We start from the raw sequence: 16,411 nt of genomic DNA on the forward strand, positions 1-16,411 counted from the left end.
CCTCTGGAAGAGCAGTCACTGCTCTTAACCACTGAGCCATCTCTCCAGCCCCTATAACTGCCTTCTTAATATTATTGTAATCATCCCAGGGTGGGACTCTACTGGGAGAAATTTATGCGCTGCAGATTGCTGTGGGCAGGAAGAGGAGTACTGGGTTTGCAGACTTGGCAGTGCTCCCCAGGTCATCCCACGGGTTAGCTGCCTCATGCTACCAAGTAATGGCTGGATATTCGGTTTTCAGGACATGTGAATTTTTCTGATGAGGTCACAGCTGGCTTGCGAATCTCGGATGGAGTGGTCCTTTTCATTGATGCTGCTGAGGGGGTAAGTTAGTGTGGCCTCTTAGAAGCTAGTCCCCAGTTACTGTGCCTCCTACACATTACTCAAAGTGCCATGTGAGCTGGGAACCAGGGAACATAAAAGCCCATGTGGTTAGGGCTCAGGTTTGCTCTGAATTTAGGGAAGCAAGTGATGTTCAAAGTGAGATTGGAGTTGGAATTGTATGTTTCTAAACCAAAAAATTAGGTAATGCCGTTAACTTTATTCCTATGGTCACTAGTGTGCTACCAGCAGAGGGAGCCAGAGACACCTTATTTAACAGTTCAAACGCAATCAAGCATTGTACAAGGAACTCGCTCTCATCTATTTATGATTTCTCTCTGTACCAGAACACTCTCTCTCACGTGTCTTCTCCCATGCTGTATAAAAGTATTTACAGATTGTTTTCTTTCCTTTTTTTGTTTTGTAATGAGGTGAGATCTTACTTGGCTTGCAAAGTGGCTCAGTTTCTCCTGGTGACATGAGTTCAGTCCTGAACTCACATGTGGTAGAAGCAGAGAACAAGCTTCCAAAAGTTGACCTCTGACCTCCATACCATGCTATTACATGAACACGCCTACACACATAAAAATAAATAAATATAATTTTAAAAGTTAAAAAGAGCCAGGCTTGGGTGTCATGTGTCTTTAATCCTAGCACTCGAGAGGCCGAAGCAGGCGGATCTCTAAATTCAAGGCTATGTCTACAGAGTGAGTTCCAGCACCACTGGAGCTGCACAGAGAAACCCTGTCTCAAGAAGAAGAAATCTCACTGTGTAGCCCAGGTTGTCCTAGGACTCACTGTCTAGCCCAGGGTAGCTTTGAACTCACAAAGATCTGCCTGCCTCTACCTCTTAAATGTTGGGATTAAAGGTGTGTGCTACTATACCCAGCATATCCTCATGTATCTTGATCATCTGGTTGACTCATCTTTGGCTATCAAGAGTTCCTTGTAACTGGCTTTTCATCCTCCTGACCCACCTCATCATGTTTTGAGTACTTACTTATTTTCTTACACACTTTCCTTGCCCCAGTCCTAAACCAGACATTTCTTCAACAAGCCGTGGCTTCCTATGTAGTGGAGACCACTATTGAAAAGACCTGGGGTGCTCCTTGCTGCTGTGGTGCTTCACCTCCAGGCCCATCACTGCACACAGCTAGTAATGCCCACCCACCCACACATCTGCCACTCTTCTGCACACAGGTGTTGGAAAGGTTCCATGTTCCAGCTGTAGCTTTGTGTGTCTGTGATCACAGCTCCCGGGAAGTATGAGGACTGCTGCAAGTTTGGGGCAGGCTGAGAACACAGAGCAAGGCCTTGTCAAAAAAAAAAAAAAAAAAAAAAAAGGCTTGTTCATCCAGGCATGGTGGCACATTCCTGTCATCCTAACTACTCTAGAGGTCAAGGCAGGAAGACGGCAAATTTTGAAACTAGCTTGAGCAGTGTAGTGACACCCTGTCTGAGAATAGACTAAAACAGGGAGGGGTGTAGCTCAGAGGCAGCATTCCCCAAATGTACAAAGCTCTGCGTTTAATCCTTAGGATCACAGAAAGGGGTGGGAAGGAAAAAGGATATCACAACATCCATGTTCCAGCACTGCTATTGTTTTTACTTGCTTCTCAGACCTGCTGGGTGGGTACCCTCTTAACATTCCTGCATCTGCCCTGGGGGTGATGCTTCCAGCCGATCCTTCACCCCCAGGCAATTTACCCCCTTGTACCAATCCGTTTTGGCTCTGCTGTAGACGGTGTGCCCTGTGTTCCTCAGGTGATGCTGAATACAGAGCGTCTGATCAAGCACGCAGTGCAGGAGAGGCTAGCAGTCACCGTCTGTATCAACAAAATCGACCGGCTGATCTTGGAGCTGAAACTGCCTCCAACAGATGCTTATTACAAACTTCGACACATTGTGGATGAGGTCAATGGATTAATAAGGTATAGTCTCCTGGGAGTGGATTTCCTGTCTGGGTTTCATAAATCTTAATTTTACCCTTTAAGACTTCTGGGAGTCACTTACTTTTTGGTGTGTGTTGTCATGTGGGCCTGTTAGTTCTAACAGGTCATGTGGGTCTCTTCAGAACTGCCTCCAAGCCTAACTTCAACAGCTCCGTGTCTGAACCAGTCATGTAGTATTAACACAGCCCCGGTTTTGTAGTCAATAGAATCTAAAGCAGTTTCACCTTTTTTTTTTTATTATTTGTTTTTTCAAGAGAGGGTTTCTCTGTGTAACATTCCTGGCTGTCCTGGAACTCGCTTTGTAGACCAGGCTGGCCTTGAATTCACTGAGGTCCGCCTGCCTCTGCCTCCCGAGTGCTGGGGTTAAAGGCGCGCGCTGCCCGTAGCCGACAGCAGTCTCACTCTTACCACACACGTCACCACGGCAGGTTACACAGGTCACTAACGTCACCACGGCAGGTTCAACAGGTCACTAACGTCACCACGGCAGGTTACACAGGTCACTAACGTCACCACGGCAGGTTACACAGGTCACTAACGTCACCACGGCAGGTTACACAGGTCACTAACGTCACCACGGCAGGTTACACAGGTCACTAACGTCACCACGGCAGGTTCAACAGGTCACTAACGTCACCACGGCAGGTTACACAGGTCACTAACGTCACCACGGCAGGTTACACAGGTCACTAACGTTTATTATTCATTTGTTTGTTATTTTAGGTATCTGAGTGTTTAGCCTGCATGTGTGTTTGATGCCTACAGAGGTTGGAAGGCGTAGATTCCTAAAAGCTAGAGTTACAGGGAGTTGTAAGTTTCCATGTGAGTGCTGGGAACTGAACCTAGGTCTTGTGCAAGAGCAACGTGCTGCTCTGCCTGCTGAGCCATTTCTCCAGCCCAAAGCTCACTTTGCTTCTATTAAAAAAGAAAGAAGAAGAAGAAGAAAAAATCAGGTGCAGTGTGGTGACATATGCCTATGGTGCCAGCCCTTGGGAGGCCAAGGCAGGTGGATTAGAAGTTTGAAACTAGCTTGGTGTACACAGCAAGTTCTAGTTCGGCCTGAGTAACATCGAGGGACCTTATCTCAAAAGCTCAGATTTGGGCGGGGGAGATGGCTCAGTGAGTAAAGTTCTTGCTTCATGAAGACCTGAGTTCAGATCCTTAACGTCCTTGGGACCAGCTAGGGTGGTACCTCACACCTGGGGTCTAGCACTGCCAGGTGGAGGCAAAGCAGCCACATAGCCAGCCAGTCTGGCCAGTTGATGAGCTCCAGGTTCAGTGAGAAACCCTGGCTCAACAATCAAAGTGGAGAATGATAGAGAATGGCACTCACTGTCTTCCTCTGGTCTCTGTGGGTGTGCACACCCACCTACACAAAATAAATTAATTAAGCAAGCGACTTCCAAAAAGAAATAAGTTGGGCATAATGCTTCACACCTATAATCCTGGCACTCAGGAGGCTGAGGCAGGAGAATTGCTATGAGTTTGAGGTCAGTCAGGGCTACAGAGTGAAATACTATCTCAAAAAACAAAAAGAGGACTTAATAAGATGGCTGAGAAGATAAAGGACTTGCACAAGCCTAACTATCTATATTCAGTCCCCAGACCCCACAGAGTTGGAAGGAGAGAGCAAATGTCATAAATGTGTTCTCTGACCTCCACACTCACCCCACACATACATGCTGTACACCCATGCAACTAATAAATGAGTCGATAAATTTTTAAGAAAAAACTAAGTGAGTAAATGAAGAAAAATTGCCTATTGGCATGTTAAATGAAGTAGCTAGTTGGTCTAGCTCCCTTGCCATATGGCATCTGCTGCTGAGTGATATTGGCTGTACTTGTCTTAATGTTAACGTGGGCCGAGTAGATGAAGAAGCTTTGCTGTGTGTTCTGGGAGATCGAGGCCCACATCAGTAAGTATGGGAGGTGGCATAGAGTTACACATCTGAGTTGCTTTGAGGCCCTTGTTAGCAGTGTTGCTGTGGGGTATGGTACTGGATGAGTCTGGAGAACCCTGACACAGGCCATCTTACTCCTTGGGTCTCTGAGCCTCCTGCCTGAACCTCCCAAATGCTGGGATTACAGGTCTGCACCTCCTTCTCCTGGCTTTCCGAATGGCTCTCAAGTTGTTTGAAAAGTTTGGGCTGGGGTGTAGCTCCATCCTGGAGCTCTTATCTGCTGTGTACAGGGCCTGGGCTCTGCATTCTACGAAGCAGTGAAATGAAAGAGTCAACAGGAGTTTGAGCAACAGGAGGCCAAACAGAATGAAGACGGTGACGGGGAGGAGCAGCGCTGCTCTCTCTCTCTTCCCAGTGGTGTTTATGTGTCCTGTCCTCACCTGTACACCTCCACCCTAGAAAGGGCCTCTTAAATGCTTCAGGCTAGCCTGGAACCTCCTGTAGAGACAGGGATGACCTTGAACTTCTGATCTCCCCCTCCCCCAAGTATTGGCTAATATTAGTTTATGTGGTGCTGGGGCTCAAACCCAGGGTCTTGCATGTGCTAGGCAAGCATGACCCATCCCTGTATATGCCCATTTGTATTGGAATTGAGATGTCTCCTAAATTAAGATGTCTCCTAAATCTCTCTCTCTGATCACATTAGATTCATTTGTGTTCTGAGGTCTTTATCCTTCAGATTTCCCTTGTCTGTCCTGTGTGGTTAGCTTTTTAAAATTATTTATTTATTTATTTATTTATTTATTTATTATGCATTCTATATTCTGTCTGTGTGTATGTCTGCAGGCCAGAAGAGGGCACCAGACCCCATTACAGATGGTTGTGAGCCACCATATGGATGCCAGGAATTGAACTCAGTACCTTTGGAAGAGCAGGCAATGCTCTTAACCATTGAGCCATCTCTCCAGCCCCTGTGGTTAGCTTTTTTAAGACTGCAGAATGTCCCAGCTCTGGGACATCAGCTTTTTACTGAGACAGTGAGGGACTCCATCATTCATGTTCTTGACCAGGCTTTTGGCCAATCTAAGAATCCTAGGCCAGCACCTCCCAGGCTAGAGAATGAAGACTGGGATGGGAGCTGCTGCCCTTCCTCTTGGTGGATGTCAGTGATGCAGCAGTCTGGTCGGGGCTGCCTCGCAGTGGCGCTGGCTCACAGCAGTCTCTGTTTCAGCATGTATTCCACCGACGAGAACCTGATCCTTTCCCCGCTCCTGGGCAACGTCTGCTTCTCCAGCTCCCAGTACAGCATCTGCTTCACACTGGGCTCCTTTGCCAAGATCTATGCTGACACCTTTGGTAAGCTCTGCCTGCTGCCGTCTCGCCAGCTTCCCCAGTCCTTCTTGCAGAATGGCTCAGAAACTGGCTTCCTGTCATAGCCCTGTGCTGGGATGGGAGTTGGGGGGATTACTTTATCATTTGTTATTGTCCCATTTGGGCCTCCTTTTGGCCTCAAATCCTTTCTTCAGGCTAAGTTATTTCTAGACAATATTTTTTTAAGATAAAGAATTTTATTTTTGGTGTGAGTTTGTGTGTGTGCCCCTAAATATATGCATGTGCATTGTGCACATGCAGTGCCCACAAAGGCCAGAAAAAGTGTTGGGACCTTGTGGGACTGGAGTTACAGATGGTTGTGAGTTGCCATGTGGGTGCTGGATACCAACCTGGATTCTCTGGAAGATCAACAAGTGTTCTCAACTTCTGGGCCATCTCTCCAGCTTCCTTTTAAGATTGTGTAGGTGTAGGTTAGAGCAGGATGTGGGATCCCTTGGAACTGGAATACAGGTGGGTGTGAGATGTCTTATGTGGGGGCTGGTAATTCAACCCAAGTCTTCTGCAAGACCAGTGATCTCTGTGCAACTGAGCCATCTTTCTACCCTGTCTAAATAACAACAACAATTTTTGAGTAATTAGGAAGAAGCCAGATGTGGTGGTGCCAGTCTTTAATCCCAGCACTCAGGAGAAGCAGGCAGATCTCTGCATTTGAGGCCAGCCAGGGCTACACAGGGATAACCTGTCTAAAAAAGAGAGCTCATTTTAGAAATAAAAATCCCTCCTAGAATGAGACCTCCTCGAGGTTTGTAGGATTTTTGCCCATAAAGTACTTTCAGTCCTTTTCCAGGGTGAACAGACTTGCACCGTTAGTGCTCCTTGCTGTTTTTCCACCCATCTCTAGTCACACGTAAACGTGATAGGTGTGATAGGCCTCGTTGAGAACTCATTGGATTTGCAGTCAGCCTTTACCGGCCTCAAGAGTCCCGTATGTCAATGTGAGGTTTCTCTAGAGGGTTATTGTTACTCTGATTTTAGAGCTGAGGAGACAGGCCATATGAGAGTTCTCAAAACAGATAGATGGGGCTGGAGATATGTCTCAGTGGTTAAAAGCACTGGCTGCTCTTCCAAAGGGCCTAAGTTCAATTCCCAGCAACCACACGATGGCTCACAACCATCTATAGTGGGATTTGATGCCCTCTTCTGAGGTAAAGGTGTACATGCAGATAGAGCATTCATAAATAAAGTAAATAAATCTTTAAAAAAAATTAAAGGAAAAAAATCCACAAAAACTAATTTAAAAACCAAAACTCTAGCTGGGCGGTGGTGGTGCATGTCTTTAATCCCAGCACTCGGGAGACCTAGGCAGGTGGATCTCTGTGAGTTCGAGGCCAGCCTGGTCTACAGAGCTAGTTCCAGGACAGGGTCCAAACCTACAGAGAAACCCTGTCTCGAAAAACAAAAAACTAACTGGGCGCTGGTGGCACACACCTTTAATCCTAGCACTCAGGAGGTATAAGCAGGTGGATCTCTGTGAGATTTACTTTTGTATTTATTTTTATATATTTTTATTTATTTATTATTTATTTATACTTGCAGACACTCGTACACATAAAAATAAAAAAGTAAATCTGTTTTTTAAAAAGATATTACATCTAGACACCTGCATTTCCACACATCACTGAAGCATTGGTTCTAGTTGTTTTGCAGTTGTAAACTATGGGTGGAGGGACTGAGAGTGGAGCCCGAGGTAGCATGCACTTAGTGTGCAGGCAGCTTTGGGCTTTATCTCCAGCACCTACATAATAAATAGTGGATGGCTGAATGGGTAGAGGGACAGTGCATAAAACTAACATGAGCAGAGGTCCAAGAGGAATCTGTGTGTTCCTCAGTGTCCTTTGTAGCAGCATGAAAAGCAAAATCAAAGGTTTCCTGACTCATAAGGTAGACTTGCTTCAGTTTTCTTATGCTTTTGTCTTTTTGAGAGTTTCACTCTGTATCCCAAGTTGACCTGGAACTCAACATGTTTCTCAGGCTGGCCTTAAACTTCTACCTCACCATGGCTGGCTAAGATGGTAAAATTTCTTTTTTCCAAGACAGGGTTTCTCTGTGTAAGACAGACAGACAGATAAACAGACAGACAGACACCCTTATTGTCAGGTACAGCTGAAGGAAGGAGGGGAGGACAGTTCCTGTGACCTTCCAGCAGGACAGGCTAGAGGAAGATGGTAGGGCTTGACAGATACAGTAGAGAGCCAAGTACTTCCAGGCTTACAGGATTGGAAGAGGGCCTGTGAAGACAGGCATCATCGTTCTTGGCCTGTGCAGGTGACGGTGCACTGTGCCACCAAGGAGAAAAGGCCTATTAGAAACGGCTGGAAGACCATTTTCAGGTGTGGTACTGCACACATACCTGCCATCCCAGCAACCAAGGAAGGCAAGGATTGTGAGTTCAAGGTCAGTCTAAGTAACATAAGTCCTTTTCTCAACAAAACAAAACAAACACACACAAGTTTGAGTATATATGTCACTGATAGAGTGCTTACATAGCAAGAACAGACAAATAATATTGGGGCCTAATGGAGGAGGGTTTGAGATTCCAGGTACTTGCTTCCATTGGCATTTAGGAGCTATTAAAGACTGGTGGTGCTTGCAGAACTATTGAAAGAAGGGTGTTCAGGAAGCACTGCCTGTTTGAGTATCTTGTCAACACTCAGAGGCAGGGTTGTGAAGGGGATTATTGTTCTCCAAGATTGGAAAGGAGAGGGAGAGCTTTCTGCTCACTCTTTAATTAAACATTTATTAAACTTTGAAGTAGTAGGTCCTTTATTGCAGGTGTTGAAGGTTTTATCCATTTTGGAGACTGGGTCTTAGTAGGTATCCTAAGGCCTTGAACTTGGAATCCTCCTGCCTCAGTCTCTTGAAAAAAATTACAAACCTTCATTACAATACATAGTCTTCTGGCAACTATTTAAGAAGCTGTTGAAGTTGAGAGGGTAGTTTAGTGGTAGACCACTTGCCTAGCAAGCATGAGGCCCTAGGTTTAGTCCTCTGCACTCCAAGTTCAGTCCAGTGGCAGTTATACAACACTGTAAGAACAGCTGTAAAGGGCATGGCTGGGGGAACAGTTCACAGGGTCAGGAAAGGTTTGGTAAGTGGTAAAGTAGGAAAGAAGAGGCAGGGATGGGACTCAGTCGGCAGAGTATATAGCATGCAGGAAGCCTGGATTTGATCCTCAGTAAAACGGGCATGGTGGTACACACGTATAATTTCAGCACTTGGGAAGTAGAGGCAGTAGGATCCAAAGTTCAGGTCATTCTTGGCTACATCGTTAGTTCAAGCCAACATGGGCTACATGAGACCCCTTTTTAAAAGTTAAAATGAAAAATGCAGTGTCTAAAGAGCAGGAAGGAGAACTTTATAACTGGTAGAAGGAGAAATGGGTTTGGCCCTTCTGTGTCATGCAGCAGTAGCTGCAATGAGAGAAAAGTCTGGAGAGGAAGTGTGGCTTTGGGAAAGGAGGGTGCATTTCCTTTGCTGTCTGCGGTAAGGAGACAGCCTGCCTTCAAGTAAGACTATGTAGGAGTTAGGTGGCATTCTCTGCTCCAATTGAATGCAGCTTCAGGAGCTCTCTGCTCAGAGGAGGATTTTGTTGTTTTGTGAAACTGGGGATTGAGCCCTAATTAGGGGCCCATACATGCTAAGCACGTGCTCTGTCACTACGTAGTATTCCCCTCCCCGGGTCAGAAGAGAATGAATTTTAAAAGCCATGGCTGCTTGGTTCAGTCTGATCAAATTTCACATTGCATTTAAACTGAAAATACTAATTAGTAAAAGATGAGACAGGTAGTTGTGGTGTCGCATGCCAATAGGGTATACTGACGAGGTAAGGCTAGGCAGATCTATGTGTGAGTTCCACGCCAGACAGAGCTACATAGTGAGACGCTTTGTTCAGAAAAAAAGAATGGCTTCAGTGTTTACTCCCCAGGTTGGGTAACTCCTGGGGGTTAGGGGTCCACTCAGTGGCACCTTGTGATGACCCTGCAGCTAGAAGATGGTCCACATGGGTTTCAGAAAGGATGGATGTCACTGCAGATGGGATATCGATGTCCCTCCTAAGGACACAGGCCATGCCCCTGTTCATAGCTTGGTCCTCTGCCTAGGCCCAGGACCCTTGTACTTGGGAGATGCCTGGGTTCTCCTGCCTCTGCTAAGGCCTTGTCTCTTTGAGCCAGTCCTGTCCTCTGTGTCTCAGTGTCTGGCTGTCTAATTAGAAGGAAGTGTCTAGACCTTGGGAGGAAGGTGCTTTCACAACTTGTATCACCTAAAACAGAATTTTGAACTACCCTGTCCTAGGAAAATTATAATTGTGTGGCTTCCTCTATAGGTGACATTAATTATCAGGAATTTGCTAAAAGACTCTGGGGTGACATCTACTTCAATCCCAAAACGTAAGTATCATGTGGGGCATTACTTGTGTGGACTGGTGATGATCTGCTTTTATCTTATGCATGAACTGCCATCTCTGCAACTTGGACTGCTTGTCCTCGTGAGCTTAGTGGAGGGAGAGCCCCACCCTTACCTCGCAGGTCTTCGAGGCCAGGTCAGACGTAGCTGTGCGTCCTCTCAGGAATCCATTTAGAAACTGTGATCACCTAGAGTCTTCCCTCTGCTTGGCTTCTACTCATATTTAGAATTTAGGCTATGTACCCTTGGGATAAGTCACATTCTTCCTCCTTGGTCACTCACACTTCTTTTTCTCTTTAGGAGAAAGTTCACAAAAAAGGCTCCAACCAGCAGCTCTCAGAGGAGCTTTGTGGAGTTTATCTTGGAGCCCCTTTATAAGATCCTTGCACAGGTGAGTGATGGGCCACCTGCTTCAGGTCTGCCTTAAGTCTGCTAGGTTGTCACTTCTTTGTTTTTATTTTGTGTTGGGAGGGTGTCAGGGTGTTTGTATGGAATGCGTGTTCATGAGCAGCTGCATATGCTTATGCATACATGTGCATACATGTGTGTAGGCCAGAGGTTGGTATCAGGTGGCTTCCTCTTTAGCCCTGACCTCGTTTTTAATGAGACGGTTTAATCTGGAGCTCACCAGTTGACTACCTGCTTGGCCAGCAAGTCTCCACATTTCCTCAGTGCTGGGATTAGACATCTATGCAGGCATGTCCAGCTCTATAGGTGGGTATTGATCCCCGCTCTGGTCCTTGTGCCTGCACAGCATACTCTTTACCCATCTCCCAGCCCCATTATCAGCTGTTTAGTAATAACCTTTGAGCACTCAAGAGGTAGAGGCAGGTGGATCTCTTTGAGTTTGAGGCCAGTCTGGTCTATGGAGCAAATTCAGGACAGCCAGAGCTACATAGAGAAACTCTGCCACAAAAAAACAAACCCATTTGAGCAGTGTCACACACCTTTGTTCCTAGCACTCAGGAGGCAAAGGTAGACAGATCTCTGAGTTCAAGGCCAGCCTTATCTAATAGGAAGTTTCAGAACAGCCAGGGTTAGAGACCCCCCCCCCCCAAAAAAAAAAAAAAAAAAAAAACAACTTCAAAACCTCTGAGAAAGCTGAAAAAATGACTTAATGGTTAAAGTGCACTTGTTGATCTTGAGTTCACTTCCCAACACCCATGTTGCGCTGCTCACAAACATCTGTAGTTCCATTTCCAGGGCATATGGTACCCTCTTCTGACCTCCATGGGCATCTGCATGCATATGGTACACCACATACGTAATGTTCAGTGCATTTGTACATACGTGTAAAAGAAATAAAAGATTTTAAAGAAGTTTAGGAGTCTTGGAGTGTAGCTCAGTGCAATAGAGTGCTTGCCTGTTAGATACAAAGTCTAGGCTTTAATTCTTAGCACCGCATAAACTAGGTGTGGGGGCATATACCTATAATCCCACCAGTTGGGAAGTAGATACATAGGATCAGAGCGTCTGTTCATGGTCATCCTACCTACTTAGTGAATTTGAGGCTAGCTGTGACACCTTGAAGCCCTGCCCCTAAAAAACAAGGGGCCTGGAGGGGGGTGGTTCAGCAGTTAAGAATACTTACTGCTCTTACTGAGGACCTGAGTTCAGTTAAACACCCACGTCCACAGGTTCACAGCTGCTCTTAACTTTAGTTCTAGAGGGGTCTGATGTCCTCTTGTGGGCCCTGCAGGCATGTGGTGCACATAGACATGCACATAAATCACATTTTAGATAGGAAATACTATAATACTCCTGAAATGTTTCAGCCAAGTGTGCTAGCACACCCCTGTAATTCTAGCACTTAGGAAAAATGGTAGCAGAAAGATTAAGCTACAGAGTTCATTCTAGGCCAGCCTAGGCTACGTGAAACTGTCTCCAAAGATTGTTTGTTTGTTTTGAGACAGGGTCTCATTATATAGCCATGGCTGGCCTGGAACTCACAGGAATCAGCTTATCTCTGCCTCCTGAGTGTAGGATTAAAGGAGTAAGCCCCTACATTCAGCTAAGAAAGGTGTTTATTATAGCATTATCTATAACTGCATGGAAAGGAAAAAACTTAGAAATAAGCTAAATGTTTATATCATTGAAAGCCTGATTAAGTAAATCATGGCATGTCTCATAAAATGAAGTGTTTTGCAGTCACTAAAAGAATGCCTGTTGTTTTGTTTATTTGTTTGGTTTTAGTTTTGTTTTTGTTTAGTTTGGTTTTGGTTTTTTTGAGACAGGGTTTCTCTGTGTAGCCCTGCTGTTCTGGAACTCTGTAGACCAGGCCAGCCTGAACTCAAAGAGATCCGCCTGCCTCTGTCTCCTGAGTGCCAGGGTTAAAGGCGTCTGCCACCACCACTGCCCAGCCTGTTTGTTTTTTAGAGAGTGGTTGTAAGAGCTTCCCAATGGCTGTTTTGATTTTCTGTGTGTGTTATGGAAGGTTAGTAAGCATGTTGTCACCTGATCATGAAGCCTAGAGTCTTAAGTGCTAGGAGACTGGAGCAAGAGGATCATAAATAAGGTAAAGGCCAACCTGGGCTACTGAGTTAGGTCAAAGATAGCCTGGGCATCTTAGTTGTTCAACTCTGCCTCAAAACAAAAGAACAGGACTTGGAAAAAAGCTCAATGTTGAAATCATTGGAACCTGATTAAGTGAATCATAGTGTATTTCTAAAGCATCTGCCTCACAGTAAGAGTCCCTTGTGTCCGCAGTACCACACAAGAGAGAGGGAGGGAAAGAAGGAGGGCCAGTTAGACTTTAAGTAGAATGTAACATGCTTATATGAGTTTGTGCTAAAGTGCAGAGCTGAAAAGGTGAAAATATCATACAGGAATTTTCATGCAAACCTTTCTTCCAAGACAGTCATAAGATGTGCAGGTAGGTGTTTAATAAGGTGCTGTGTCTAGGGACACACACATGCGATCACAGCGTGTGTGGCCGTTCCAGCCCACAAAAGAGGAAAACACAGCAATAGAATAAAATGGCTCAAATTTATCAGTGCTAAAAAAAAAACTCTTAGTATCTCATGGCAGGCTGGAATGGATTAATAAAAGAAATTTACAGAATCTGCCTCCATGGTGAGACCTTGAGTCTTCAGAGGATGATTTAGCTAGGCCCTGTCCTGACAGGTGGCCTTTTTTGGTTCCTTTCAGTATGGGCCTCTAAATCTGGGCAGTCTTTAAGTAGGAGGGGTAAGAGATTTCTTGAGTGGCCTTAATACTGCTTGTCAGACGCCAGGGGGCAGCACTGACAGTAGTCAAACAATGCTTAGTTTATGGGGTATGTAAAAACTTAACCAGGTCAGCTTCACTCCTGAAGGCTAGGTAGCATAGATTCATTCCTGCAAACCAAACTGCTCTTGCCAAGAGCCCTCCGTGAAGAAGACTGCTTGTAAGGTTTCCCTTTGGCTCCCCCGCCATGTGTGGTGCCTCACTAGGACCTGTCGCTACAGAGCTGAGCCAGTGCCTTTTCTCTCATAGGTGGTGGGTGATGTGGATACCAGCCTGCCAAGGACCCTGGACGAACTTGGCATCCACCTGACCAAGGAGGAGCTAAAGCTGAACATCCGCCCTCTGCTCAGGCTGGTCTGCAAAAAGTTCTTTGGCGAGTTCACAGGTAATAAATAGCTCAAAGCCCTTGACATTACTCTCCTCATCCGGGCATCGGGGTTCACACCCGCAGTCCTACAAGTTGGCAGTTAGATCAGGAGTTCACAGGACACTCTAGGCCACAGGATACCGCAGAAAACAAACAACAACAAAAGCAGTGTTGTGTGTCCTCCCATAGCTTGCCTCAGGCACAGATCCCTGCGGGACCAACTACAGTGGACTTCCCCAGCTATGTTCTTTAGTTCTTTCTTGTGTTGGAAAGAGAGTTAGGTTTCCACCATCAGGAGAGTCAGGTGGGTGGCAGGTCATGGGCTCTGGTGGATTTACAGGATTGGGCAGGAGGTGGATGCTGAGGGAAGTAGCAGGGAAGGGACAGGCGAGGACTCAGGAGATGTTTGGTTTTCTTCATCACTGTGACAACACCTGACAGAGACAGCTGATTGTGACTCGTGCAGCGTTGTGGAGAGGAAGACATGGTGGGTTCATGGCGATGAGAGTGGGCAGCCAGGCCTCCTTCCAACTTCACAAACCAGGAAGCAGCTTGGGCTGGGGGTGGAACTCAAAACCTGTTTCCCAGTCACCTACTCTCTCCAGCTAGGCCCTCCTCAAGGTTCTTCAGCCTCCCCAAACAGTACCCCACCTGGAGACTGAGAGTTCAAATGGGAGCCTGTGGGGGACATTTCATATTGTCCACATAGGGGCGTGGTTTCAGCCTCTGTCTGCTGAGCTTCTTTCTGTTCTGTGGAAGCTGATGCCAGAGCAGGAGGAGCACTGAACTATCTGAGGAAAGGCCGGAGCTTATTTTTGTTTGAAGATAGGGTCTCATTATCCAGGCCTGGCTGTCTTGGAACTCATAATGTAAACCAGGGTGGTGGTGATGCACGCTTTTAATCCCAGCACTCAGGAGGTAGTTCGAGACCAGCCTGGTCTACAAGAGCTAGTTCTAGGACAGGCTCCAAAGCTACAGAGAAACCCTTTCTTGAAAAAACAAACAAACATAGCTGTAAAATAGGGTGTGATGGTGCATGTCTAAGCTCAATACTCAGGAGGCAGAGGCAGGCAGATCTCATGAATTCAAGACCAGCTGAGTCTACGAAGGGAAGTCCAGTCCTGCCAGGGTTATATAGTGAGAACCTGTCTTAGAAAATGAGAGCAGTAGAGGGACAAGGAAAGGGTCCTCAGCAGCCATTGATTCTCAGGCTGGTGGAAATTAGGTGTCTGAACCTCTTAAAGATCAGAATAGCCCTAGACTGGCCATCAATCTGAAGATACTGGACACATATCAAAGCAGATGCTCTTGGAACTAGGACTGTGGCTCACTTGTAGACCTCTTGGTTTGATCTTCAGACAGAGAAGAAAAAAGGTTTTAGCAGTCCCAGTATTCTAATGAGCATCTGTTTCATGGCTTTACTAATCTGTTAGGGAAACAGTAACCTATTGAGTATAGACGCGCAGTGTTTCTCAGAGGGCAGCTGGCCCCCTGAGGCCCATCCTAAGTGAGTATAAGGAATAAGGAGCTTTCCTGGCTCAGTGTCAGTACTCAGTAAATACATGGCTTCAGTAGCGCAGGACTCTCTGTGGCCATAGCTTCTTTAGAGTCTTTAAACTTTCTTGTCAGCTGGGGTCTACGGAATTATGTCTCACTGAAACCTACTTTTTGTTTAGTTGGTTTTTGTTTTTGTTTTTTCTAGACAGGGTTTCTCTGTATAATAGTCCTGGTTGTCCTGGAACTCATTCTGTAGACCAGGCTGGCCTCGAACTCACAGAGATCCGCCTACCTTTGCCTCCCGAGTGCTGGGATTAAAGACATGTGCCACTGCCCAGCTTGAAACCCACTTCTTAAATTTCTCTGACTTGGTGTGATTCCAAACGTGTTTGTTTGCTCTTCATAGGAAATTGACTTCCCTAGAAGTTAACACTTTGGCTTGAGCCTGCTCTTTCCGTCCACTTCCCCTGCTAGAGTGTGCAGCAGTGCAGTAGTGTAGTAACGGCTTCCTCTTCTCCCTCCAGGCTTTGTGGACATGTGTGTGCAGCACATTCCATCTCCAAAGGTGGGCGCCAAACCCAAGATCGAGCACACCTACACTGGCGGCGTGGACTCCGACCTTGGCGAGGCCATGAGTGACTGTGACCCAGATGTAAGGGAACATGTTTAATGGCACGGGTTTTCACTAACTCAGGCTGGCATTACACTCTCAGGAGTCCTCCTGCGTCAGCCTCCCTTATGCTGGATTGCCAGTCTGTACCACCTGTCTGGGATGTAGTAGCATTTGTATTTTTGTTGCATCCGAATCTCCTGTTGGTCCTTCATAGAGGAAGGGGGAATGCATAGTTGGGAGTTTCTCCACGAGTCCACATCGTCCTTAGTTTGGCCTTTCTCCTCACAGCTCCTGCACTGCTGTCAGGGGAAGATGTGTTCCCTTCAGGCTTTATGTGGCTAAAGCTCTTCTCTGTCCCCTCCGCCAGGGTCCCCTGATGTGCCACACCACTAAGATGTACAGCACAGACGACGGGGTTCAGTTTCATGCTTTTGGTCGGGTGCTAAGTGGCACCATCCATGCTGGGCAGCCTGTGAAGGTGCTGGGGGAGAACTACACTCTGGAAGATGAGGAAGATTCCCAGATCTGTACCGTGGGGCGCCTTTGGATCTCCGTCGCCAGGTACTGTACTCCTGACCAGAGCTACAAGGACACATGGGGGCTTCTGTCCTGGGGCTGCCACAGGTGTTAGAGGAGTCCTAGGAAATAGAGCCACCTGGTTGGTACAGTGCTGAGCGAGATGACCCCACTCCTGGCACATCTGTCGGCTTATGCATCTAGTTCTTAAGGTTTCCAGGGC

At 46.4% G+C, this 16,411-nt stretch overlaps 1 protein-coding gene across 3 annotated transcripts in view; it reads left to right on the top strand.

Annotated features, from left to right (window-relative positions):
* The window catches only part of Eftud2 (elongation factor Tu GTP binding domain containing 2), a 42,585-nt gene that overhangs the window by 17,901 nt on the left and 8,273 nt on the right, over positions 1 to 16,411 (top strand). For all 3 annotated transcript variants that reach the window (XM_038327415.2, XM_038327417.2, XM_038327418.2), the window contains 8 exons: positions 242 to 324; positions 2,086 to 2,252; positions 5,406 to 5,530; positions 9,891 to 9,954; positions 10,271 to 10,361; positions 13,445 to 13,580; positions 15,584 to 15,711; positions 16,040 to 16,233. In XM_038327415.2, the coding sequence (XP_038183343.1) occupies positions 242 to 324; positions 2,086 to 2,252; positions 5,406 to 5,530; positions 9,891 to 9,954; positions 10,271 to 10,361; positions 13,445 to 13,580; positions 15,584 to 15,711; positions 16,040 to 16,233 (988 nt within the window). The remainder of the gene's footprint in view (positions 1 to 241; positions 325 to 2,085; positions 2,253 to 5,405; positions 5,531 to 9,890; positions 9,955 to 10,270; positions 10,362 to 13,444; positions 13,581 to 15,583; positions 15,712 to 16,039; positions 16,234 to 16,411) is intronic.

The sequence above is a fragment of the Arvicola amphibius genome, chromosome 4, assembly GCF_903992535.2.
Source record: "Arvicola amphibius chromosome 4, mArvAmp1.2, whole genome shotgun sequence".
Lineage (NCBI taxonomy): Eukaryota > Metazoa > Chordata > Mammalia > Rodentia > Cricetidae > Arvicola > Arvicola amphibius.